Below are 25,237 nucleotides of genomic sequence, written 5' to 3'. Positions count from 1 at the left end.
AGGGCTTTTATGTTTGCTGCTCCCTTTGCCTGGAATGAAGTCTTGGTCTCACTGGATGTCTGTCTGTATGTTCTTGCTGATTTACGGGCTTTTTATTTACTGTGTGGGGTTTAACCCTTTAACGTCTGAACCTCAAAATATCCACCTGGATTTTTCCTCCCCACTTATTTTAACCATAAAAAGGGCCAGAAAATGTCCTGAGTTAAGGGCTTTTGCCCGTTTTTTCATAATAACTTTCTATAACTGGCAGTTATTAACAATTTACTGCATGTTCAAATAGTGTATTAACAATTTAAAATGAAGAAAAACTAAGTTTTTTATAGGAAAAAACATAATTATGTTACAGCTATTGAACATGAACACCAGATTTTGCATGTTAAATTTGAAATTTGAACAGTATTAAACATTTAAAAAAAACATTTGTTTCAGTCTCCAAAAACAGGCCAAAAAATGGAAACTATGTATTCTCTCCTGTCTGGTGACAAAGACGGGGATTGGCTTTGACGTGCATCTTCTCAGCTTTCAGAAACCGCAGGAATTTTTCGTGTGGAACGTGTCATCTGCGATACGCTCGGCATTAAAGGGTTAATGATAACGATCCTTCGTAAAATGGACGTCTGAAACTAGCGATTGATTTTAAATCAAGTTAGATGAAGACTCATTGTCACACAAACCATCCAAGACATCGCAGGTTACTACCATGTCCACGCTGTAAAAAATACCTCCCCCTTAATAACGGAACATTTATGAATCACAAACAGCTGCTGCTCATGAGCACTTTAACCCAACAAGTTCAATTTGATTTCAGATCTTCAGCGTGCAACATTAAACATGTCTCTAATTAATGAGCTAATTGACTGGATACAGAAGACTCTAATTTGGTGGTACTTTACCTCATGTGGTCCTGAAGATGTGCTCAGAGAGAGATAAGGGACGCCCCCGCTGGATATATTGGTATGTTAATGACGCAAAACATATTTTTGAAAACCACTGTTAGCACTTTTTCTTTTTGTTTTTTTATGAAAAACAGCGGCGTGCTGTGAACATGTGTTTGTTACTGACTATCATGGCGGGAGATAAGGCAGATGAGGCAATCCGAGAGCCTGTTGAGTTCAACTTTCACGTCAGTTCTGTTTAAAAAGCAGCCTCAAACTCTACATTTGTACAACTTCATTAAATGTGACAAAAAAAAAAAATCCTTTCAAACAACAATTAAAATGTAGTTGAGAGAGGCAACAGTAAACCAACAACTTCTGCATCCTGAGCTAAAATCTCACTTTTTCCTCATTGGATTCTGAGAGTTGTTTAAAAAGTGACATAAACTTTGTAAAGTCTTTTGTTTTTTTTCTTCTTTTGTACTTACTGCATTGCTGCTTCACTTCACAGTGGACACACATGGATGACTGCCATGGAAGCATGTTCCAAAATGTTTGGCAAACAGGAAGAGCTAAACAGGAAGTTACTTTTACAGAACAGGAAGTGACCTAATGGGAAGTGAAATCATCACCTGAATAGAAAAAAAACCACATTAATCCCACAAATATATATACAAGTATCATTTTTGTATATATAATGTGTATAAAAGTGGACCTAGTTTTCCGATTACAAAATAAAATCCAGTTTGAAACATCAAAATTCACAATTTGACCACAACCCATGTCAGTTTTTACAAACAAAATTCACAGACATCATCTGCAAACAGGCTGACAGCTGTCAGTCATACTGTGCTTTAAAAAATTTACTTTGTTCTTTTTTGCAACTAGTGGTAGCTAACTGGTGGCTAATTGCCTAAAGGGCACAGACTAGGATTTCAACCTCAATTTTGTCTTTCTTTTGGGTCTACCCCAAAATGAGGGGTCACCAAATTGGGGATTGGGTTGCTTATTCAACTATATCAACCTCAAAATATGGCCATCTGTCCGTCCGTTCAACGTCGACTCCTTATTCAAGTTTAAGTTGCAGGGGTAGCAGCTCTAGCAGGGGGCCCCAGATTTCCCTTTCCTTGGCCTCATCGTTTAACTCTGACTGGGAGATCCTGAGACATTCCCAGGCAAGCCATGAGATAATCTCTGCACCTGGTTCTTGGTTTGCTCCTAGGTCTCCTCCCAGGTGGATGTGCCAAGAACACCTCCCTAGGGAGGTGCCCCAGTCGCATCCTTACCAGAGCATGAGTTTGCATGTTCTCCCCATGTGTTTGGGTTTTCTCTGGGTTCTCCGTTTTCCTCCCACAGTCCAAAGACATACAGATTTGGGGATTAGGCAAATTGGACAATTGCGTGTGTGAGAGTTGGTTGTTTGTCTCTATATGTCCAGGATGTATCGGCCTGTGTCAGCTGAGATTGGCACAGCGACCCTCATGTGGAGGGTAAAGCGGGAGAAGATGGATGGATAGTATAATATATGTACCAATAAATGTTTTAAATTACATTTTTACAAATTTTAGACAGATGCCTTAAAGGCAACACATTACAGAACATCCGTTAATCCGACCTCCAACTCAGTCTGAACTTGTCTTTTTTCTGTGTCTTTGACATGTTGTGAACATTCATCATCCTTCAAAGCTTTGTCGGACTCCAACCTGAAACACCACCTGATGTCCTGGCTTTGACGGATACCTGATGTCACAGGATGTAGGCCACACCACTGTGGTAATGCGTAGCCTCTCCACAGTCGAGCCGGGTTCCCGTGGTTTCATCCTTCATGCTGCTCGGCTTTTAATATGATCGTCCATCACGTGGCCGCGTTCCCTGCCTTAATGATTTCTGCTGAAGCGCTCGTGATGCCCGACCCTCACTCACTTCCCATCTTTGTCAAAGATGTCGGAGCACAGCAGGGGCCGGGGATGAACTAAAGCACACAGTTAATTAGTCACAAAAAGTGAGCAAACGCTCGCTGACACTGAGCGTGTCTCTACTCATCTGATCTGACAGCACTCAGCCAAAGTGCAGGAGCCGAAGTTTATGCACACGATAAAATGTACACCTGCCACCACAGGACAGAAATCTTAAAAAATGAAGCGGCCACCTGCTCAAACAAGACGGATCCCTTAAAGTGTCCGCCGTCGTCGACGTTAAGTTTTACAGCATAAAGACACATCGTCACACGTCATCTTTTGTTATTTCGGGACCGGACGATGACAGTTACTCCGGTAAATCTGCACTTTACGAGTCTTTATGAGGCTCACGGTGAGAAGTGATCCATCTTCGACGACTAACTACAGCAAGAGCCCATCATTTTATCGACAGAATTCTTCTCTTTGTCAAAAGGACCCACATTTGCCGCCGCTGTGCTCAGCGGCCTAAAATGTGCTCCGACTGATTATAATTCAGAATATAAAAGGTGAAAATCATTATCCCAAACAGCAAGGCGTAACTGAGCCTCTTCACTAACTCACAGAATTAACATTGCATCTCGAGATGACGGCAGATTCTGCACTTTATTCATACTTCTGCTCGCTGGAAACACTTCAATTTGCATTTTGTGGGTAATGTGAATGTTTTGGGTCAAGATCTGTGATTTAGTGAGAAGGCGTCATTGTGGCATGTTGATAACAACGCTACACTTTACAATCACTCCTCGAGAACGGGGGCCGTTTCAAGAGACCCCGGACTAAAAGGACCTTGGGGATTTTTGTTTGTGTATTGAGATTTTGATGTAACCCTTGAACACCCACGCCTCACAATGTCCACCTGGACTTTTTTGGGCCAGAAAATGATCCTGTAATTTTTTTCTAAAATTACTTTCAATATGTGGCAGCTATTTACAGTTTACTGCATGTTAAAATAGTGTTAATGACAATAAAGTGAAGAAAAACTAAAGGTTTTATTCGGAAAAAAACATTGTAGTTGTACATGAACACCAGATTTTGCGCATTTACCGTAATAACCACAAACCGTCGCGTAACTACAGCAACGCAAAGTGCGCTTGCACAAACGTTTCGTATTCTATATGCTTGCGGTTTAAATGCAAGTAGCATTTTTAAATGAGAGTTGAGTGACACTCGTGTTGCAGTAATGTTGTCAAACTATTATTATAATTTGGCACATGTTTGGAGCGAGTGAACTCTGTGACATGAAAGCTATTGAACCCCTTTTTGATATTTTTGAATATGAATATTTTGAGTTAAACCAACAAAACGCTGCTCTGTTGTTTCTTCCGCCTGCGTCTCGCTCTGGAGAAGCTGACAGAGTTAATAACCAACAACACCCGGGCTGTCCTTTTTGGTTTACATTTTATTTTGACAAGACAATGATCTGTAAAACATGTACAATAAGTTTCCCAAAAAGCATACCAAATGACAACCGATCAGTGACAAACAACAGAAAAATGAAAGGAAATCGTTAAAAACACTAAAATATGATTACATCTTGTGTGTGTGTGTGTGTTTGTTTGTTTGTTTGTTTTAAGCATTGCCATCATCAATGTCACAGCCGTCCTGCATTTGTGTTTCCCCCCTTTCATCACCCTCCGCTCTACTGTCAGACAAGAGAAGTGAGAATCGCTAAAAATAACATAAAAAGAAGGCACGTCTGGCTCTGTGATGAAAAGCTGTGATGCCAATAAAGTGAATATGGAGAGAGAGAAGGGGGGGGGGGGGGGAGAGAAATACTGGAAAAGGAAGAGGGGGGGGGGGGGGGGGAAACAGACTCAACAGTGTCATCACTGACATTCACAGCTTGTGTTTTTGGGCTTTGAACCTGTAACTGGGAGACGGAGGAAAGGACTGTGACTGAAACGCAATACTGCGAAACACACATAGAACAGACTGGGAGCTTTGATTCGGTTAATCCACGTAAAGTCACATCGACAACAGCGTCTTAAAGTAGGTGACACGGCCTGTTTCACCACTTTTTTGGCTGCGCCTTTGAAATCTCTGTCAGAACTCTGTGTCAAAATACGCGATATGGACAAAAGTATTGAATTCAGGTGTTTCACAATCATACTTTGGGCTCTTGGGCCCTTATCGCCAGTGAAGGACAATCTTAACGCTTAACACATCATTACAATTCCTGTTGGTGTAAAAGTCAGGTGTCCCAATACTTTTGTCCATATAGTGTATCTCAGGATTATTAAGGAACGCCATTAAAGCTTCCTTTAATGTTTGTATTTGTTTCCCGGTACTGTAGCCCTCAATACATCAAAATAAAAAAGTGGTGTCTGCAAACCTCAAAATACTTTACATAAGTAGGACGAATAATTTCACTCAGATTACGCGGAATGATTCCTGCCATGCAGCACGAGGTCACAAACTCTTCACGACAAGCCACAGAGTCAAACACTGCTGAAGAGAAGACAGTAGCCACTGTATGAAGTTCAGTAGTTAGCCAGTCGTGGCAGAGAAACGGTCAACATTTAAACTACAAATATTGGTGTTTTCGTTGTAGTCTGTTAAGCTTCCATTAGCTTTCCCATCACGTACAGACCCAAGTGTTGCTGAACGTCTGTGTCAAGTCCTACTTTGTAGCAAGAGTCGAAAACCTGCTACCGTTAGCTTTTATTCACAGTTACAGACCCAAACTTTAAAAGTAAACACATAGAATTCATTGTAAATTCTTGATGTTTGGTGCTGTTGGTGGCTTTCTAACGTTAGTGGAGCAGTTGCCGTCATGGCAGACTTCAGTAAAAGTTAGCTAGCTTTTCTACAGTCTGGGTGGTACGGTGGCTTAGTGGTTAGCACTGTTGCTGCACCTGAACGACAGTCGATCTGACAGAGGTGCTAATGTTGCTAAAATGCTGCCTGATTGGCTCACGCTCGCTTGGAAAGTGGACCAGTTTTCAACCTCTGCACACGACACGCGAGCAAAGCATAAACAAACTATCTGCAGTGCAGTTTCTGTCGAGTACATCACAGACTCGGGATGAAGCTGAGCGATGAGACGACAGAGCCGAGCCTCATAACTGAAAGCTCGCTGAGTCACTCTCCGATATAATGGATCCCAAATGATTGTCTTGTTCCCTTTCTGTCCATCTATCAACAGCAGCCTGCTGGCAAACACGGCGAACACATTACTCCACAGGAAACTAAATATTAATTCACTTTGGAAAATTAATTTACAGACAAAAGAGCAAAGCCATCACAGTTAATTTCCCTTTCATGATAATTTTTTTGTTTGTTGGCGGGGCCATAAAACACGACTGTCTGACATTGCACTATGTAAGCGGGTCAAAAAGCCAAATACTCTTGATGGTGGCACGACTCTTCTTGCAAAACAAGAAAAGAGCATTTGTTTTTCCCCCTGTAGGTCCATGCAGCATGCAGATGTTGTTCCCTTTGATCAAAAATAGACATGAAAAAGCAGACGTACAAAGAAAACTTTGATACTGGAGACACTGTTGCTGTCCCTGTACAGTCATGGATCCAAGAGGAAATCAGCAAATAAAAAAACAAAAAACAACGGGGTAAAAAAAAAAATGCAACAGTGTGAACAATAATAATAATATAAGAATATGAAAAAAAAACAGCCCCTTCACCAGAGCCAGTTATGATTAAATATAAACACATGATTGTCATACATACAAAAAACAGAACATTTTGTAACTACAATCGAAGAGTGAAACATTTCGAGGGATGGACCCACATATTTTGACTCTTTTACAATGAATTTTGTAATTTGGGATATTATAGGGGACAAACACATCTCAGCTGTGAGTTTAAATGAAAGCAGCTGTAATTCAGTGTGTTTACATACATGTAAGAAGTCTGATTTTAGTCGGACTAAGACAGTCATTTTGGTTTTCTTAATGTCATATAAACACATTAGTCCGGCTAAAACCGAGCCAGTCTTAGTCGGACTAACATACCTGGATAGTGTGATTCATAGTCTGATTACTCCTGTACGTATGGGCTTAGTCAGGCTGAAGTGAGACTTTGGCGTTCAGCACCAAACTTTCCTCTATGGTTTTACGTAGAAGGAGACGACGTATAAACTCCAGTACTGCTGCCGTAAAAAGAACAAACAACGCGACGTTATTGGTGAGAGCGAAAAATACGGAGAAGACACTTTTGGACCGATTGAGAGACGAGATTTATCGTTTAGAACCACAGCACGATGGCATCGCACAGTTTTTCTGTGACGTAAAGCTCAACGGGAAACTGATTCAATACGCAGTAGCTTATAGAGAGATACAGCGCCACCTACAGAGGGGAGTCAGGCGTACACGGTCAATAGTCCGATTGGCTGTCTTAGTCAGACTAAGGCCTTAGCTCGATTAAACTGTGCATGTACTGAGTGGAATCCTGAAGATAAACTCTTTAGGGTCTTAAATTTTGAGTTTGTAATTTCCTAATTATGATAAGAAGTATTTATTGTTTTAAACCATACTATGGAGCAAATTTAGCTTAGATAATGTCTGCTGTCCAGTTGCCGAGCTGTGGATTTCTACTGTATATGCATTTTTGGAAGCTGTTTCACCCTCCCTGCATTGTTAAACATTCAGATATTCATCATTACTCATTATGTTGGAGCTTTGGAGACTGAAAAAACCACAATCAAAAAAATAAATAAAATCTTGCTTCATCCACACCTGCATCTGCACTTTTATGGGTTATTTTACCAGGTCGGATCAACTCCAGCCGGTAATTTAACCATCAACATGAAAAAAACAGGCCTGTCAAAAACCCGCACCTCCACTCTCTCAACTAAAATTGAACTCATGTTGTGCGCGACTGTGACAGATGCATTGAAATGGGAGATGAAGCAAAAAAAAAAAAAAACCTCAACTGTCTTTTTGACATTCAAGAATGCTTTTACAAATGAGAGAGAGAGATTATTCCGCACACACAGCCTTGGGAAAAGTGTTTCAACAAGCCACCGATCATGCCATGCAGAGTAATATGAACAAGGAGCAAAAAGCCCACACCATTTCATATGTTGTTTTCTTTTTTTCATATACTGTATATACTCAAATAAAATATATTAGTATGAAGTGACGACCGCTGTGCACCAGTGAAAAGTAAAATAGTCATATACACGTCATTTTAAGTCGCTCAATTTGACACTTAACACACTTCCATCCCCTGTACAGAGGCACTGATAACACACCGACACTTTGCTTGTTTTTTTTGTTTTTTTTATGTGTACACATGTCACTAACAATATATTATTAATCAATATTATCAATACTATTTACATTGTTCACCATTTGGTACCATCTGACATCGATAAAGACCACTTTTTGATTCCGTCAGGCATTGGTTGTTTTCTTTTTGTTGTTTTTTGGCTAAAATACAAAATGGGTGAAATGTCCCGCATATATCAGAGCGTTCGACCACTCCTATCTGTTAAAATGGCCGTAATGGCAGTATTTTTCTGATATGTGCTGGACATTTTTTTAACAAACAAACACTTCTTATGATGCTTTTTCTTCCTCAGTGTGGTGTGGTTTGTTACCGGAGAGCTGAATGTGTGTGTGTGTGTGTGTGTGTGTGCTTTGTAGGGAACTGACCTCCACCTGCACGACACGCAATTAACAACCGCAAACACGAATCGTGGAATCTTAATCACGCCACGTTGCCAGGTTACGGCAGAGTCGGAGCGATGTCACTTCCCCTTCGTTAACGCTAACGAGCGGCCGCAAACATGCCGGCGGTCGCTGGAGAAGATGAGGCTTTTAATAAAGTGGAATGTTGGATTATTGGATGGTAGCCTTGTCAAAAAGTGGGGGGGAGGGTTGTTTTTAATGATTATTCAAAGGAGTTAAGGGATTATTTGAAGCTGCCTGCAGAGCCAGATGATTGGGGTTCAGACTTCAAACTTTCTCATGTTTCGTTCCTTTTATCCAAATTTAAAGTTCAAATCACTTTTCAAACCCTGGACCTGCAGCTTCAGATAATAATAATAAAAACAATTGCTGATGTGTGTTTTTAATGGCACAAAATGTTGCATGTCATATTTCAAATTGAACTCACAGGGGGAGGAAAAAAAACAAGAAAAGAAAAAGCTGCTGTTGTGCTGATTCTTTTTTTTTGGTGGAAATTGATTCAAAACGCGTCACACAGACTAAATCGTGTGTGTGAAGTAGCTGCGGGGAGCGTTCCAGTTCACCTACAATACCAAAACACCTTTCACCCTCATGTGAAAGTGTGTAAAAGCCCCCGCCTCATCATATGTAACGCACGTATGATTTCAATGGCTGTGCGGCTCATTAGAAACCATCCACTTCTGCGTGTGTGTGTGTGTGTGTGCGCGCGCACCACGAAAATTACACTTAATTTCACTGATTTCTTCGCAAATGTAATACTTTGCGTGACCCATCGGTTTGCAGAAATAAAAAAAAACCAAATCAGAAACTACCATTAGTGAACACCCATTCCTCTATAGACCCCAGAATTATTTTTTTAAACATTTCACGCCATAATTCCCCATAAATGAGTCTCATAAGTAAAAAATAAACCCCTGATGCTAAAGCGTCATAATGTGAAAGTTAAGAAATTTAAAATAGTCAGAATTTATAATACAATTTATAATTTTTAACGTGTGCTCGGCTTTTTTTTTAGTTTTTTTGCTTTTCATGCAGATTTAGGTGACCTGGAGACTCATGCCCATGTGCCCGTGACGTGTTGCCGTGGTCGCCCACGGCTACACATACATGGCGGGAGAGACGAAGCTCTCGCCGCGGGAGATGTTGGCGGCCGGCGGCAGCTCGTGGTTGGACGGGTCAAACTCGTCTTTGAACTCGTCGTCGTCGTCGTATCTGACCATGTCGTCCAGGACCGGGGGGGCGCCGCCGTTCAGGGCACCGCTGATGTCGTCGTCCAGGTTCTGCAGGTTTAAACAGAGCGAAAGAGACACATAATTGTGATTAGAAACGTGAGAATCCTGTTTTTAAAAGGTTCAAAACTCGCCAGCAAAGTGTAAACTTGGTTTAAGTCTTTTGAACTGACCTTACTTCTTATTACCTTATTACTTTTAAACTCCATGATTCTTCTTCATGGCAGTTTGAGTCTCTCTCTGTCTGTAAATCTGTCTCACCATATTTTGAAAATCCTGACACTCCCTCAGAATTCAACTTAAATTTTTCATTTTTTTAACTGCATTTTATTCTGTCTGAAGTCAAATGAGACCATGAAAGAAAAAAAGGAAAAAGTTTCTGTTTGAAAATATAAAGTCAGTGCCAGAAATTCAAGGTTTTTTTTTTTAAACTCTGGGAGAGACAGATTCACCGCCATACATTCACCCACTCACGCGCCTCACATACAGAGCAGGGACAGCAGGTTCAGGTGCCGCGAGTGGAAGAATGAAGAAGAAGAAAAAAAAAAGGCTTCACTCTCACTATTACAAGTCAGTGACCTGTCAAAAGAACTGTCAAGCTTTTTTATTTTAAGGTAACACTGTGCACGGTGATGCCTTCATGTTTGAACGTCTCACTCTGTTCTTTGTCCACAGGTCGCGTCACACGGACGACAGCCAGAATAAAGAGCCTCTGTCAAATTAAAGGACTTTTTCTAAAGGCTCATTTACATTTTAATTGACACACGTCCATGTAGTTGTTTTAAAGTATGTTAATTCAAAGTGTTTGATCGACTGGTAACAAAAAAAACAAGTTTTTGAAGCACATTTGTTGAAAATGAGACGGAGGCAGTGATACGTTTGGAAAAAATGAAATTATTGTCCTAATGAGACAGAACCTCATTTTCCAGGTTTAAGGTTACGGTTAAGGTTAGGCATTAACTGGGTATAGTTAAGGTTAGGGATAATGCTTTGTTTAGGGCCACCTGGAACCTGTGGACACCTCTTACACAGAGACAAAGACGAGAAATAAAAGTGTTTTAATATTAGGGCAATATTTTTCATGTCAAATATGACATTTAAAAAAAAAATAAAAAATGGACAAGCTTGTGTTAGTTCTGTGTAAGCTAGTTCTGTGGTTGACACATGTCGGTGCTTTTTCTCCCCTTTGTTTACAGGTAAAAACAGCAGGTTTTTTTCTCGTTCTTAAATTTCATAAATGCAACAAACTAAAGTTCTTTTATCTATCTATCTATCAGTGGTGGTTGCTGATCTTTCAAACAGGTGCATGAAAAGAGTCCATATCGTCGAGCAAATACCACACAACGAAGTTTTTGTATGTGGCAGCATACAAAAACGTCACTTCCAAGGAAGCTCAGCTTCTCTGGGAGTCAATGGAGCAGAGGGTGGGGCACGGACGCTGGGCTTCCGTGTGTATTGGAGGAACTGTCTGAAAGGCGGAGCCAGTTTTTTGATTGACAGTGTTGCAGAAACACATGCGACAGCAGACCCTTTTTCTGCCTCAGTCCTGTGTGGATGTTGTGAGAGAAGTCTGTAGACCGACAGCTGCTGTGTGTGTCATTTGCTCGGCGATATAGACCATCTTTGTTTGTACATATACACTGTGAATAAAAACACTACTATAGAATTTCAGTTTTACACAATTATCACGTTTACTTGTTCTAGATGGTAGATTTATGTCAGAATTTATATACATATATATCTATATTTTTATATATAGATATACATATATATATCTATATATATATATATATGTATATGTATAGAGAGAGAGATAAAACTTATCACATGATGTCATCTTCGCTTCATGGGTCAAATAGGTGTTGTGTGGCTCCAGATTAATTAGATTAGGGTGGACAGGGGTCAAAAATGGCTCTAATGAATGGAAGTCAATGCAGTGTCCTAACGAGAATAGCTTGCGTGTGTGTGTGTGGGTGGGTGTGTGTGTGTGTGTGTGTGTGTGTGTGTGTTAGTCACCGTGACAGGCCCTGTGGTCTCGTAGTAAACTTCCCTCGAGCTAAGCGGAACGTTCTCTGTGGCAGGAGCTGACGGTTTGTTCAGCTGCAACACAGAAGAGGACAAGCTTCAGCATTACTTTAAGGTTAACGTGGATAACAAAGTGAAAGCGATGCATTTGTGTTTGCTTATTTATCAGCTGTTTGTCATGATTTATTCAGCTCTTTTGTAATTACTCGTCTCGCTTTGACAGGAACACTGCAAGGACACTATTCACTCTACGAACGTTGCTGTGTATGAAAGATGAAGCTGGATTTAGTGTAAATGTATTCAAATGTTAATCATTCCGCAGTCAGACACTTGAACATGGCTTGATAAGATTTGAACTCGGGCCTCATCGACAACAAAACCATGAGATTTTTAAAGTCGACGTCGCGTTTTAATGCACGACAAATATTCACCTGTGAACTCTGTCAACTCCAGCATTTACTGCCGCTTTATACAAACATTAAAAAACGGCATAGATTCAGTTCAAGAGAGTGAAAATGTGAGAGGAGGAGGAGGAGGAGGAGGCAGATGAGAGGAGCGCTCGAATGGAGCTTTTCACAAACCAAGCTAATTATTTTGACACACAAGCCAACTCAGATCGCCAATCAATAGCCATTAGCCCCATTATGACTGTCCAAATGGACTGTGCGTTTCTCTGCGTGTACAATGCAATCACAGGGGACAATAAAGACAGATCTGGACACTTGGACACACTCACCATCTCTGTGGAGCTGCCCGCCTTCACAGGTGGAGGAGGCCTGTGCTTGGGTGGACCTCTGATTGGGGGAAGGAAGAAGAAGAAAAGACATAGTTAATGTGATATTGATCGCCGCTTCGTTAAGACATGAGATTTCTTTGTGTTCAGCTGAAAAACAAGCGGGACTGCGCACACGCACACACACACGCACACACACACACACGGAGGCTTGTACTTTTAAATGAGATTGAATTCGTTCGGTCTTTTAATTTGGAAAATTCAGCGATAACTCTCAAAGTAGATGTATTTTTAATTAAAGTGCCAAATTTAGGTTTAATGATTTTTTACGACGCCGTTGCTGCTGCTGCTGCTGCTGCTGCTGCGGGAGGAATTATTTTCTAGGACAAAAGAATGAACGTGTGTCTCCTCGACGCGCAGCCACACAGATGACAATAATGTGAAATACAAGCCGTTTTTTTTCTTTTCTGTTTTTAGTTAGGTTTGTGTGAAAACACACCTTTTTACACACCTGTAGTTGGCAACACTTTGGGATTTGAGCTGAAAACCCTCCAATTACTTCCGCCTTTCCTCTTAGCCACGGGGCTTTCAAATTTTATTTTGTCAAGAGGAGAGAATCACAGTTTTAATTGGCTTATTGTTTATTTTTGAGTGTCTTTCTGATCCATGGACTGTATTTAGAAGTTTGGTTTGAAATGTTTTATTTTTGAGGTTTTGCAACTGGAACTTTACATGTTCTCCTGAATAAGAGTATAATAATAACTCCTCAGGAAAATGTTTATTAATGTTAGAAATCAAGTGTGAAGTAGACGCTAAGTTTTACTCCCATTCAAACTGTTCTTTTTGCAAACCAGTAAATTCGCGCCCTGGTGGCTAAATGCCACTTCCGACGCTTCACTTTTTAAACCTGAAAGCTTTACGGTACATAGTGTGCCCCTGGTGGGCTGAGACAGTATTGCAGGTTCATAAAAATATAAAGGTTTTCACGAGCTGCAAATACAAAACGATGCAAAAACCGAAAACAACTGCAGGAGAGAAAACACCTGCATATTCAATAATGGAAGTGCTCCGTGCCTGTGGGGGGCGCTGTCGTGTGGCTCTGTGATAAACCGCTACACCCCCCGCAGTTTTTTGTATTTCAGCAGTAGTTCGCTCTGTGGCCGTCTTTTTGTAAACACAATCCTATCTCTGGAAGAAGTAGCGAAGAGGAGGAACGTTGGCCACCGTACAATCACCTGAACATATGAACTTTTTTTATTATATATGAGGAGCTGGCTCAGCTCCGTGGAGACCACTTTTCACATTTCAGACCACCGTGTTTTTACAGGAGCCCAGAAGGGACAGAACAAAGCATCGTTCCCAGTTTCGATGTTGTAACTGAAGGAGAAGCTGGAACGACTTCACCCATAAATGTTTTGACAGGTTTCTCCTCTCGTCATCTCTCACGTTTGAGCTCCTTATTGAAACAACACTCCTCTGACTGCCGTCAAAACAAAGAAACTGAGCCAACACGGGAGACTAATAAGTGAGCAGTGCTGTAAATACCACCCTGAACTTTGCATGTAATTAGTTAATATTGTGTTATTAACAACTCCAGTGTAATAATAAAAGCATCCAGGACATGAATATAAATCAGATGAACCTGTGAATATTAAGTTCACGTGTGTGTTGATGTCGTGAACGCCACGCTGGAAAATCACCTCTTTAAACTTGGACTATGGAAAGCAAGGAAGGACGTTTACAGCGACAGCGTGGAGGGAACGATGAGGAGGAGAGGACGAGATATTTGGGGAGTAAAAATCTCCGGGCGGTCTCGCTCTATAAACTCCGGGTCAGGTTCTGCCGCCGAGGTCCCTCTGCTCTCCGAGCAGCTTTTAATGAGCCTCACTCCCACAGAGACGGAGGTGTTTTAACTAAAGCGTGAAATCAGCGCGGGGATCACTAATGAATGACTTACTCGTCGTCCTCCAGCCGCTTGCGGACGTAGAAGATGACGCCGATGATGATGCCGATGAAGGCGAGGGCGCCCAGGATGCCACCGATGACCGCGCCCGTGGACGGGCCCGGAGTGACCGGCCGCCGCTCTTCTGCAGTGGACGAGAAAGAGAGACAAAGACAGAGGACATTTGAGTGGCAGTTCATTACATGCGTGTTTCCAGGTAACAAATACACAGCTGATTACACCATCGGAGGCAGAAAGTGAATATTATACCTGTGAGTATGTTTGTATGAGGGTATAATCTCTTCAAAATAAAGGTGGTTTAGACTTTGTAGCCTAAAGTGCTGAATGCAAGGGCCTTGCTTTACAGGGGAAAGAGAGTTGACATCATTCCTGGATGTAATCTCTGACTATCAGAACTTTAGGGTGCATCTCTAGTTGAGATATCTGACAACGTCAAAAGTCTGACTTCCAACTACAACCGGAACACGTCGTCATGAGTGTCTGTGACCACAGTGACGTCTCTGCTCATGCGGAAACTCATTTATAAAGGAGGTTACGTTGCATGTGTTAAATAAAACAGATAAACATACACACAGTTGTTTGTTGTTGTTTCAATGAGACGTGAGTAAAAACGAGCCGTCGAGAGGAAAAATCCCCGAGAATATAATCTATGCAGGTGATTAAGAGTCAAGTCTCCATTCAGTGTCAGTGCAGGGTGTCTTATTATGACGTGACATTGAAGCAAAGAACTCGATGAAAGCAGCTCTCTCTGTGTCGTACACACACACACACACACACACACACACTTGAATGCCATAAATCTTCAGCGCAGAGTCTCACACTGACCTCGACGTTCAATTAAGAGCCTGTTTATGATCAGTGGACGGTGGCGAAGCATCTAAACTGACTGTAAAAGCCTCTCGCTGCAGCCTTGTTTTCATTTGAAGGAGGGAAAAAAAAAAGACGGCAGCTGCTCACGACGTCCACAGAGGACAATTCTGTTCAGTCACAGCGACGACAACGACAGAGGTGTGTTTGTTTGGCTCCAGATGAAGGCAAACACGCTGGCTTTAATGCAGAGATAATGAAGAGATGTTCAGTTCTGTGATTAGGTGATAGTTGTGGCCTCATGATGGAGCTCAGTACGTCCTCTGATAACTTTATTGACTTTATTCCAGTCTATGATGATTGTTTGATTTGGAGTGTCTCTGTTTTGATCTCGTGAAGCCAGAGTGACAGTCCTCTGTGTGAAACGTGCCACATGCAGTAAAGATTTGATTCCTCATTGATTGAATAATAAAAAATAAATAAAAATATGACAGTGTTTGTGTCACCAATAATCTAAACTAAACTTTTACAAATACACAACACATAGAGGGCTTTTATATGTAATAATAATAATATAATTTGGCTCAATGACCGTGGGATTGTGTCTGGCTGCATTTCCCCCTCCCTGCCAGCAGGTGGTGTGGTGTGCCATGCTTGTTGAGTCCTCAGTAGGAGACAGACAGACAGATAGGTAGACAGATAGACAGACAGACAGACAGATAGATAGATAGATAGGTAAACAGATTCTTATCTATCTATTCTTAGAGCCATATAAATCTTTAGAGAGTTTGAGGAACAGGACATTGTGGTTTCCCTGGTTACACATGCAGTAAATAATGAAAAATAATAAAAAAATAAAAAAAAGTGTAATACTCGAACTTAACTTTACTCACCACACTAATATAATATCACTCCATTTAATCAGTTACAGCAGAGGCGAGGCTAAGGGTTGAATCCAAACCAACCAAAGGTTTTTTTTCATCTGTGTTTTTAAAGATGATTTAATGGTGCTGCATTTATTCGCCTTCCAACTTGTCAAAGCAATTATGCACCTGAGTAGATCCAGTGTGTGTCTTAGGCAGGAAGTGTTGTCACGTTGCTTCTGTGTGTGTGTGTGTGTGTGTGTGTGTTCTTTAAATACCAGAGTTGTAACTGCTGGACGAGGCACAGTATATAAATATCCTGCAAGTTTACCACTCAAGGTTTAATGAAAATAAATCTCACAGAGGGTCAACACACGGCTAATGCGACGACAGTATGTCACACAGGAAATGCATATGTACCAAATACTGTATGCATTTGTGTCAGAGGTCAGAGGTCACGTTCAGCAAGGATTCTGCAGAAACTTGTTTTTCGTAACCTGGGGCCAGCATCTCGCGTTTTTACAGTAGCCCAAATCGATGAAGAAGAATGAGATGTGAGCTTCTGGCGATGTATACATGGACGTGGATGTTCCCTTAAACACTGGTATGACACGGTTAGAAATCCCCACACACACACAAAGCACGGGGAATGAAGTCGTCCGTGTGTAGAGAGACAGATTCCTGGGACAAATCTGATTGGTTTAATATCAGGCATAAATAATAAAAAAAAAAGGCAGGTCACAGCTGGAAGATGGCAAATAAAAGAGGGTTTTTCTCTGAGGGCGAGAAGCAAAGCTGGTGTTAATAATCCCACGGAGAACACACTCACACCTTTTCCTACTCGTTACATCCCTGAATAGACAGAAATCATCAGACATTATCCCCATAAAACACACCTGCTCTTGTAATTGCAGGTGAACCGGAGGTGTTAAAACAGAGTGCAATGCAGACTGTGCTCCTTTTTTTTCCACGAGGAGGTGGAAGACGAGGCTCTTTTTCAGCCGCCTCCGAGTGTGCATTTCAGAAGTTGAGAAAGTAGAAAATGTGGACATTTGGGGTAATTACCAAAACACTGCCAGCGCCTTAAGCTGCCTGTTCGGTTCGGTACATATTCTTTTGTGTTTCCATTAGGAACTGCATCAAAATAACGGCCCCAATCGTGCCATTTTTCCATTACCCTTTCCTTCGGGGACCAGAGGACTGGTATGGTACGGTATGGGTGGAGCTAGACCCACGACGCGGCCAGCCCAACTTAGTGTTCCTGCACCACCACCGCCACCTCTCTGCAATTAGCATTCATCCCATTAAACTGCAGAATATTCACTTCTGAAGCTCTTTCGTGGGAACTTTCTTGACATTTTCAGACAAGCCGTTTCACTTTACCTAGCGCGATGATGTAGCTTTCATGTTTCATAACACCTGCCCTCCAGAGGAACACGCGCAGAGTCATGTGGAGCTGACAGACGTCGCGTGAACTCCTTGTGGCGACGGCTTTAAATGTCACAGGCGGCGGAAAACTCCCATGAAATCAGGATCTCATTCTTCATTCTCCTCAAAGGTTCTGACGACGGTGAAAAAGGTGTTGGATTCTTCCATTGCATTACATGACCATCGGTAGTCCACTGAGTGATTCTCCGTAGCTTAATTTTATTCAATTTACTTCAAGTTCTTGATATGAAGCTGCTCATACTAAGAGGTTTGAGATAAGAAGACTCAGCTCTGTTTGTTTGTCCCACTGCAACACAATGGAAGCACTTAACGCGATGTCGCTTCACTTCCAAGTCAAACCCGACCGTGTTTACAGTTGGATTTCGCCTGTGAGTCTGTCTCAATGTGGGAGGAATTTGTCGTCGTGTGTGTTTATTTATTGTGGCCATGGTCCTGTCTGCTAAATGTTTGCCAGGCTTTGGTTTAAACAGTAGCAAGTAAGTGTATTCAGGGAATTCTTTACAAGACAAACAGCAGTTACACCGCACAAATATACTGTAGGGTTCTTAGTGTAAGAGGCAAGAAATACAATCAATGGAGAACCATCTCCATTGTCTTTGAAAGTCAGGTGCACTTGTATGGAATTAAGATTTGTGTCAATGTTTTGCACAAATTGCAAATAAAATATCGATTTAAAAATATTGTATTTTATTCATTTTAATAAAGCAACGGAGCAAATTCTATTTGCAAGTAAATAAAACGCAGGTGTTGTTTGGAAATATTGACACAAATCTTAATTCCATACACTTGAAGAAGAACAACAACGTGACAAATTTGCCATAAAGCAACTTTTTTAACTCCTGTTGTCCACTTCCCATTCGTCAACACACCCACCTCCACTTCCTGTTGGTCTCGGGCTCAACGAAACCCTAATTTTCCTTTTTTGCTATACCAACACAACAACAAACAAAACGTCGAGAGAAAAACTGCAACGCTCATGTTCATTTACCTTCATCCGGCCGTTCCATCTTTATCTAACAAGCCGCTCGATTTCCCCCGTCAGTGAGTTAGCGCCTTAGTTCCTGCTGGAGTTGTGGAATATTTATGAATGATCAAACATTTATACTGTTAAATCAATAGCCGGGGCCTCTTGCTGAAGCACTGCTTTTTCAGATTTAAGTGGGAATTCGCCGGCGTATACAACAACAACGGGACCTTCGCTCCCGCTTTAGCTCTCTCGTTCCACGTCGGCTGCTTTGCAAAACTCACCGAATCTGCAGCAACAAACGCTTTTATCTAAGTGATGCTCGAGTGCTGAGAAATTGCTGCCATATCACGAGCAATTTGAATGAAATTGAAACACCAATCCGCCGCTCTCTCTCTCTCTCTTATCAAATGTTAGTGTGCGTGGGCTGTATTCGCCTTCAGAGAAACACTCTGTGCCCAAGGCCCGTACTTAACTATGTTCTCCTCATGCACCACATGTAGAAACACTTATACACACATATATATATGTGCTTTAATAGAGTAAAGCTACACACACAAATCAAGTAATTACACGGACATTAATGCACAAAAGGGAAGCAAACACTTGACTAAAAGGCTGCTGCAGGAATTTAAAGTCGTCGTCGTGGCTGCTGTTGTTTTTATTCCCCCGACCGTTTCTGTTATTTTACATCACGTCACAGGACGGGAAAAACAAAAAGCCCCGAAGACACGCGAGAAGAAGCGATGGGGGGAAAAAAAAAACAACAAGACGAGGAGAAGTGACCTGAATTTTCTCTTTTCCTGTGTCATAGTGTTTCTGTTTGTTGTTTTTAAAGAACTTGTTTGAGGGAATTAAAACAAATCGGTGTGTAGAAGTAGGTATTCATGATTATTATTATAATTGTTATGTATATTTTGTATGTATATAATCTTTATTATTTTATGTAACACCCATGATGATTATTATGGTTATTATTATTATTATCATCATCATCATCGTCATTATTATCATTGTATTACTCTTCTGTTGTCATTGTTGCTAGTTATTAGCTAACACTTGTGTCTCTTAATGTGTGTATGTGCAGCATGTAACCTTCTTTGAAGAAGAAGAAGAAGATACAAATACATACTTTTTCATTTGTGCGAGTGACGTCACTTCCTGTATTTGGAGGATGTGTATTATTTTGTATTAATAAAAAGCCAGTTAATGACACATTTGATGAAAATTAATTAATTAATGTAATTTGGCACAATTTGCCACGAAGATTAAATCATTTTAATTATATTTACAGCTCTATGGTCAGGCGGCCATTTTGGAACCATCATGACTTTACAGTAGCCCACAACGGACAAACTTCACATGATTTGAGTTCTGACTTCTTTGGAAGAGAACAGTGAGGTGACGGACGTTGCACCTTTAATGTGGAAAAGTGTGCGTTTACATTTCTCTTTGTAAATGTGTGGTTTTCATATAAAAACGTACTGACTCCGTACACGGAGAGAATTAAGTCACATTCACCGTCGCTCTGTGTCTGGTGGTGGCGATGGAGGAGCAGACAGATGCTGCAGATTTGGGCTTCCTGTCGTGGCAGTCCTTCATTAGTACATCTAATGTTTATTTATTTATTATTATTATTATTATTATTATTGTTATTGTGTGTGTGTGTCCTGTGCTGGATTCCATTGTGTTGAATAATGAAAATAAAGTCTTTCTCACTCTATTCCATTGATTTCTGAAAGCCTGCTCGTGAACGACATCACCTCTGTGAGTGAAAGTCAGAGCTGGAATGATTTGTTGATGACTGAAAAAAACAACAACAACAACAAACAAAACAGAGCAATCTTAAAATGTCAATAATTCTAAATGGAGTTTGTTTGTGTTTGCGAGTGACGCAGCATTTCCTCAGGTCCTGAAGCCAAGGCTCATGAAGAATAAACTCTCATTTGGCCGAAGGACAACACGCTCTGTATTTAAATAAAAACCTTTGCACAACCTTTGTTGAATATTTTTGCAGATGATGTGGAGAGGTGCTGTCAGAGGCTCCCGTGACCCGCAGGCCGGAAGTGTTGCAGAGACATGACTGTACCGCCTCGCGTCTCCTCTCTCTGAGGCAGCCTCACTCACTTAACAGTCAGGCCAAACATCGAGCCGAGAGCTCGCAGCTGTCAGCCGCTACCAGATCTCACTTCTGGCCGACTATTCCCTCTCAGACCGAGACTTGGAGTGAATATTCACAGCCGGTGAACATCACTGTCTGACTCACCGGCGACCACAGCACCAGTTTCCAGAATTAGCTAAGACAGAGTGTGAGATGAGTGGTTCTTATCCACGGAACCAAGGAAAACACAAGTCTAACACAAAGCTACTGAGATATTTGACCCAGATGGAACCTGGTTGACGCGCCTCGCTTCGTTAATTACTGCGATCAGTAAAAGTCCAGACGCAGTTCCGGTGACGCTGTGCAGTCTTATCACCACAAGGAGACAAAAACCTTTTGCCCTTTACGGGTCAAACGTCTGACGACATCAACAACAGTGACATTGCTGCCTTTACACACCTGAGCCCTTAGGTGGCAGCACAGCAACAGCTAACACACCTGGAGAGGATTACACTTTAAATCAGAACAGTATCACAACAGTCCTTTCAGACAGCTCCACCAGTCGCCCCATCCACTGTCGTTGAAGCTGAGCTTACGCGTAAGCGACATCGGGCTCAACGCAGTGAACTGTGCCATCCCATACGGAGGCTGCTACTGGAAGACGAAAATCACATAAGAAGATCCGTCATCCGCGGGAAACGGCTGATCCTTCAACAAACTAGTGACGCGTTCTAGCGCACGTTTAGTGTTAAAAAGTAAATACAACACAGCTCTGCATACATGCTTTTGAAAATGAGAGTCCGTGTGGTGGCGATTTCCCACCAGGATCTTGCTCCTGTGCGTTGTATTGTATTCTCTGAGCAATGTGTCAATGTGTCTCCTTGCATGACATCAAACTTCAAGTTTCCATGGTGTCCACTTTCTTTGTTGACCTAAAAGAACAGCACTCCACTCCTGAGTGAACTCAAAACTGGGGGTTGTGCTCACATTTGTCCCCGAGGCGTGCGTGTGGTCCACGGCTGAAATGAGCAGATGATGAAAATTGATGTCATGTGGACGCCGGTGAAGCTCTGCGGACGCGACATATTAGAGCATATTTCAGAGTCGCAAGTCAGCTCAGGTTGTTCGGCGAAAACAAATTGGAAGACCCAGGACCCGCCTGAAGATGATGACATGCAGTGTTCCGTGTGGTCTGGGAAAAGCGTCAGGAACCTTGCTCGGCTTATTACCACCACAACTCAAGTTCTAGCACGACTCAGCTCTACTCGACCCGGTTTGGTACCTGATCCTGGTCAAAAATCACTGGATGTCAGACGTCCGCAGCAGCATTTTAGCTGAGTCATGTTGTGGGCTGCTGATTTCCTCTTAATGGGAGGAGAATATCTGCGACACAGGTGGGTAATTATGTCTTTGCCGTCGCTTGAAATGGCAATAGGTGATAAATGCATCGGCACCAACGTGTTAACAACACTTTCAAAGGTGTAAACTCGGTTAGATACTTGAGCTTCAGCTTCACTAATGACTGTGTTACAGATATTATGACAAAAATATCTTTCACTTGCTTAAAAAACAGTGTTTTTCCTGTTGTTTCCTGCTTTGGCTCAGTTAAGGATTTTTTTTCTGGATTGAATGTCTCTGTTTTTCCACGTCTGGACTTTCTCTTGTGTGAGTTAACTCCCTTGAGTCTGTTTTCCTGCCCCTGATGTGTTTCACCTGTGTCACATTATTTCCGTCCCCCTCGTGTATTGAGTCTCATCTGTTTAGTTTGGTGTTCGGGCCAATTTGACGTTTCATGCTCCCACAGTGCAGATCTTTGTCTTCTAGTTCTGCCTTGTAGTAAATTCATTTGGACTCTGTGTATGTGACTCGTCCCCTTTTCCTGCACTCTGACATAATGCAGTGAGGCCTGTTCAGCTTCACTCATCCACATTCTTCCACCTGCTCCTTCTCTATCCACAGTGACCGGGCCGAGCGTCCCCCCCCCGGGGACAAATGTGTCCCTCGGGAGAGAACCACCGCTATCATTACATGAGATGAGTGTGACACGGCGGAGGAAACAGAGGATACTCGCTCACTCGTCTGGATTTACCCTCTGAGTAACTTTGCTCTGACCCCCTGCAGGGATGTGGACAGGCTGAGGCACACTAAGAGTCATTTAGGAAATGGCGAGGACAGAGTGAAGTCACAGTGATAACCGCTGACACGCTGAAGACTGAGCCTGGTGTTGTTGTTCAACCGTCCATGAAATGTCACTCTGAGAGGAAGCAGCAGCAGCAGCAGCGGCAGAAGCAGCGGCAGCAGCAGCGGCAGCAGCAGCGGCAGAAGCAGCAATTTTAATGTAACTTCTCACTTGACTGAGTGGCTGCCTCACACCAAATATTTCTGTGGACGTCCACAAGTTTAAAGAGACATTTTTGGACAGGAAGTAATGTCATGATTCGATTCAGCTAATGACACCTGCTTAACATGTGGGGGCGCTGTTTGTGAAGTTGTGAAAATAAACCTCTTGCCCACGTTTAACTCCGACAATGACAAAATAAAGGGTATTAATTTGTTTAAAGTTACTTTTAAACCAGATCCACAGCAGTATTTGTAAGACAAATAATGACACTAAACTTAGTTCGTTGTCAAAAATTAAATGTCTAACCCTAACCCTAAATGTTTAATATGCAAATGAACCGTATGGAGGACCATCAGTTTCATTATAAACAATCAACGAACGAATTAATACATATATAAATAAATAAAGTATGAATAAATAAATAAATGAAAGTCGGCCATTAAAAACATTGATAAATACAATTCTTCAATGTATTCGTTCATTCATTTATTCAATTATTTTTCATTCTAATCCAATTGATTTATAAAGCACATTTAAAAACAACATTGTTGACCAATGTTTTAGTTATTTAATTATTTATTTATTATTATTAGTTTTTTGCATCATTATTTATTATAATGTCATATATGGTCCTCCATATGCATGGAGTGAGTGGGCGGGGCTCAGAGCCTTTCTCATTTGCATATTTTGCAAACATTTAGATTCAACCTTGATTCAGATTATGCTTTTACGTTTGCAAATATATGCTGAAATCTGGTTAAAAGTCGGTTCAATCAAGTAAAAGTAAAACTGCACTTATTTTTTTCACTTAAATGTGAGTTAATTGATGAGGACGAGCAACTTTACAAACAATATTTACACACTAAAATGAAAATGTATGGACGCAGCCGAATTTAAGCCTTCACATTAAAAACCAAGGCTTAACACAATCTCACCGCCCAAACACACAAACACACACTTCCTGTTGTTCAGAGTCATTCTTTCACGCACCCATACAGTCAGTGCCTTTATAAATAGAGATCTCAGTGTTGGAGGGAAAGTGGGAAACAAGAAGAAAGACGACAAAGGAAGATGAAGGCGAAGAGCGATAAATAAGCGGAGGAAAGGTGGAAGGGAAGGAGGCATGACAGCGGCTGATGGGAGTGTTAGCTGCCTGCAGAAAAAAGGAGGAGGAGGAGATATTAAAGGTCTAAACACTCCTGAGGGAGAGCACAAGGGTGAGCGGAGGGATGACTGCTCCTCTTTCTTTCTTTCTCCTTCCCTCTCTTCCTCCCCTTTGTGTTTTCCTCTGATCTCAATAACCTCGCTGATATTTCTCTCTCTCTCTCTCACATAAAAACATCATTTTGCAGTTTTTCAAACCGCTCGCCCGCTTGTCTTTCCTCTCATGTGTTTGTCCTTCGCGAGACGACTGAACTCTGCACTCACACACGCCTCCAGTTAAGACTCACTCTCTCAATCACTTTTTGTTGTCGCCGTCGCCCTCCCTCCACCTCTCTTTTCTCTGTCGTCTTCTATCGCAGCCGGTTTCTCACTTTGCTCTTTGCTGGTGAGCCGACATGAAAAATGTCTTTTGTTGCTTTTGTACTTCCTCGTACAAAAACACTTATTTTTCCCAAATAGCCTCGCACCGCTCCGCCTCGCACCGCCCTCCGACTGAAACTCCCGACACACACACAGCGAGTTTTTCCGACTTACAAGCAGACAAATTCCTAAATGCAGCATGTGGCACGCAGCCACCGAGCGCTGAGAAGATCACTAAAATTATGAGTAGACGGAAATTACTGCAATCAGTGAGAAATTATGAAAAAACAAGATTCATTCATTATCTTCTTTTTAATTCCTCTCCACGCAGCTCGAGAGGGAGAGAGCGAGAGAAAGTTAGTGAGAAGTGAGAGATCCTCTGTGAAGATGGGCCCCACATTAAAGCTTATTTTGTGTGTAACTGCGGCTGTTTTACATTGCAAAACCTCCCCGCTGCACGGGTTCCCTGCAGTGAAAATCCCAGTTTGGAAGGTTTAACATGCAAATGTGCAGCAGAGAGGGTGAGCCAGCGATGAGAAAACTGAGCATCAAAGGCCTGTTTTCGGCGGATTTTCATTAAGAACCGTCCGTATTTAGAGGACGCATTAGCATCGACAATTGTTGATGTCAACACATCTTGGATAAATGAGATGTTCCGAGACTCAGCAGCAGCCACGTGTAATCCTGCACTCACACGCGGCACAGTCGCCGTCACTGGAGCGGCGTCGCGCGCTGCCAAACTACATCGTGGATCCTG

At 41.9% G+C, this 25,237-nt stretch overlaps 1 protein-coding gene across 2 annotated transcripts in view; it reads right to left on the bottom strand.

The window, feature by feature from the left end:
• Positions 1-4,997: 4,997 nt before the first annotated feature.
• Positions 4,998-25,237, bottom strand: part of pvrl2l (PVR cell adhesion molecule related 2 like) — a 308,638-nt gene continuing 288,398 nt past the window's right edge. Inside the window, exons 7-10 of one of the 2 annotated variants that reach the window (XM_058618948.1) lie at positions 14,426-14,555; positions 12,472-12,529; positions 11,727-11,810; positions 4,998-9,761 (exon numbers count right to left, since the gene is read on the bottom strand). In XM_058618948.1, coding sequence (XP_058474931.1) covers positions 9,579-9,761; positions 11,727-11,810; positions 12,472-12,529; positions 14,426-14,555 — 455 coding nt within the window. In that variant the 3' untranslated portion in view covers positions 4,998-9,578. The remainder of the gene's footprint in view (positions 9,762-11,726; positions 11,811-12,471; positions 12,530-14,425; positions 14,556-25,237) is intronic. The other variant, XM_058618949.1, reaches the window with a different exon arrangement.

The sequence above is a fragment of the Solea solea genome, chromosome 20 (genome assembly GCF_958295425.1).
Source record: "Solea solea chromosome 20, fSolSol10.1, whole genome shotgun sequence".
Lineage (NCBI taxonomy): Eukaryota > Metazoa > Chordata > Actinopteri > Pleuronectiformes > Soleidae > Solea > Solea solea.
The sequence above is the reverse complement of the archived record's forward strand: the minus strand, read 5'-3'. Positions and strand labels throughout refer to the sequence as shown.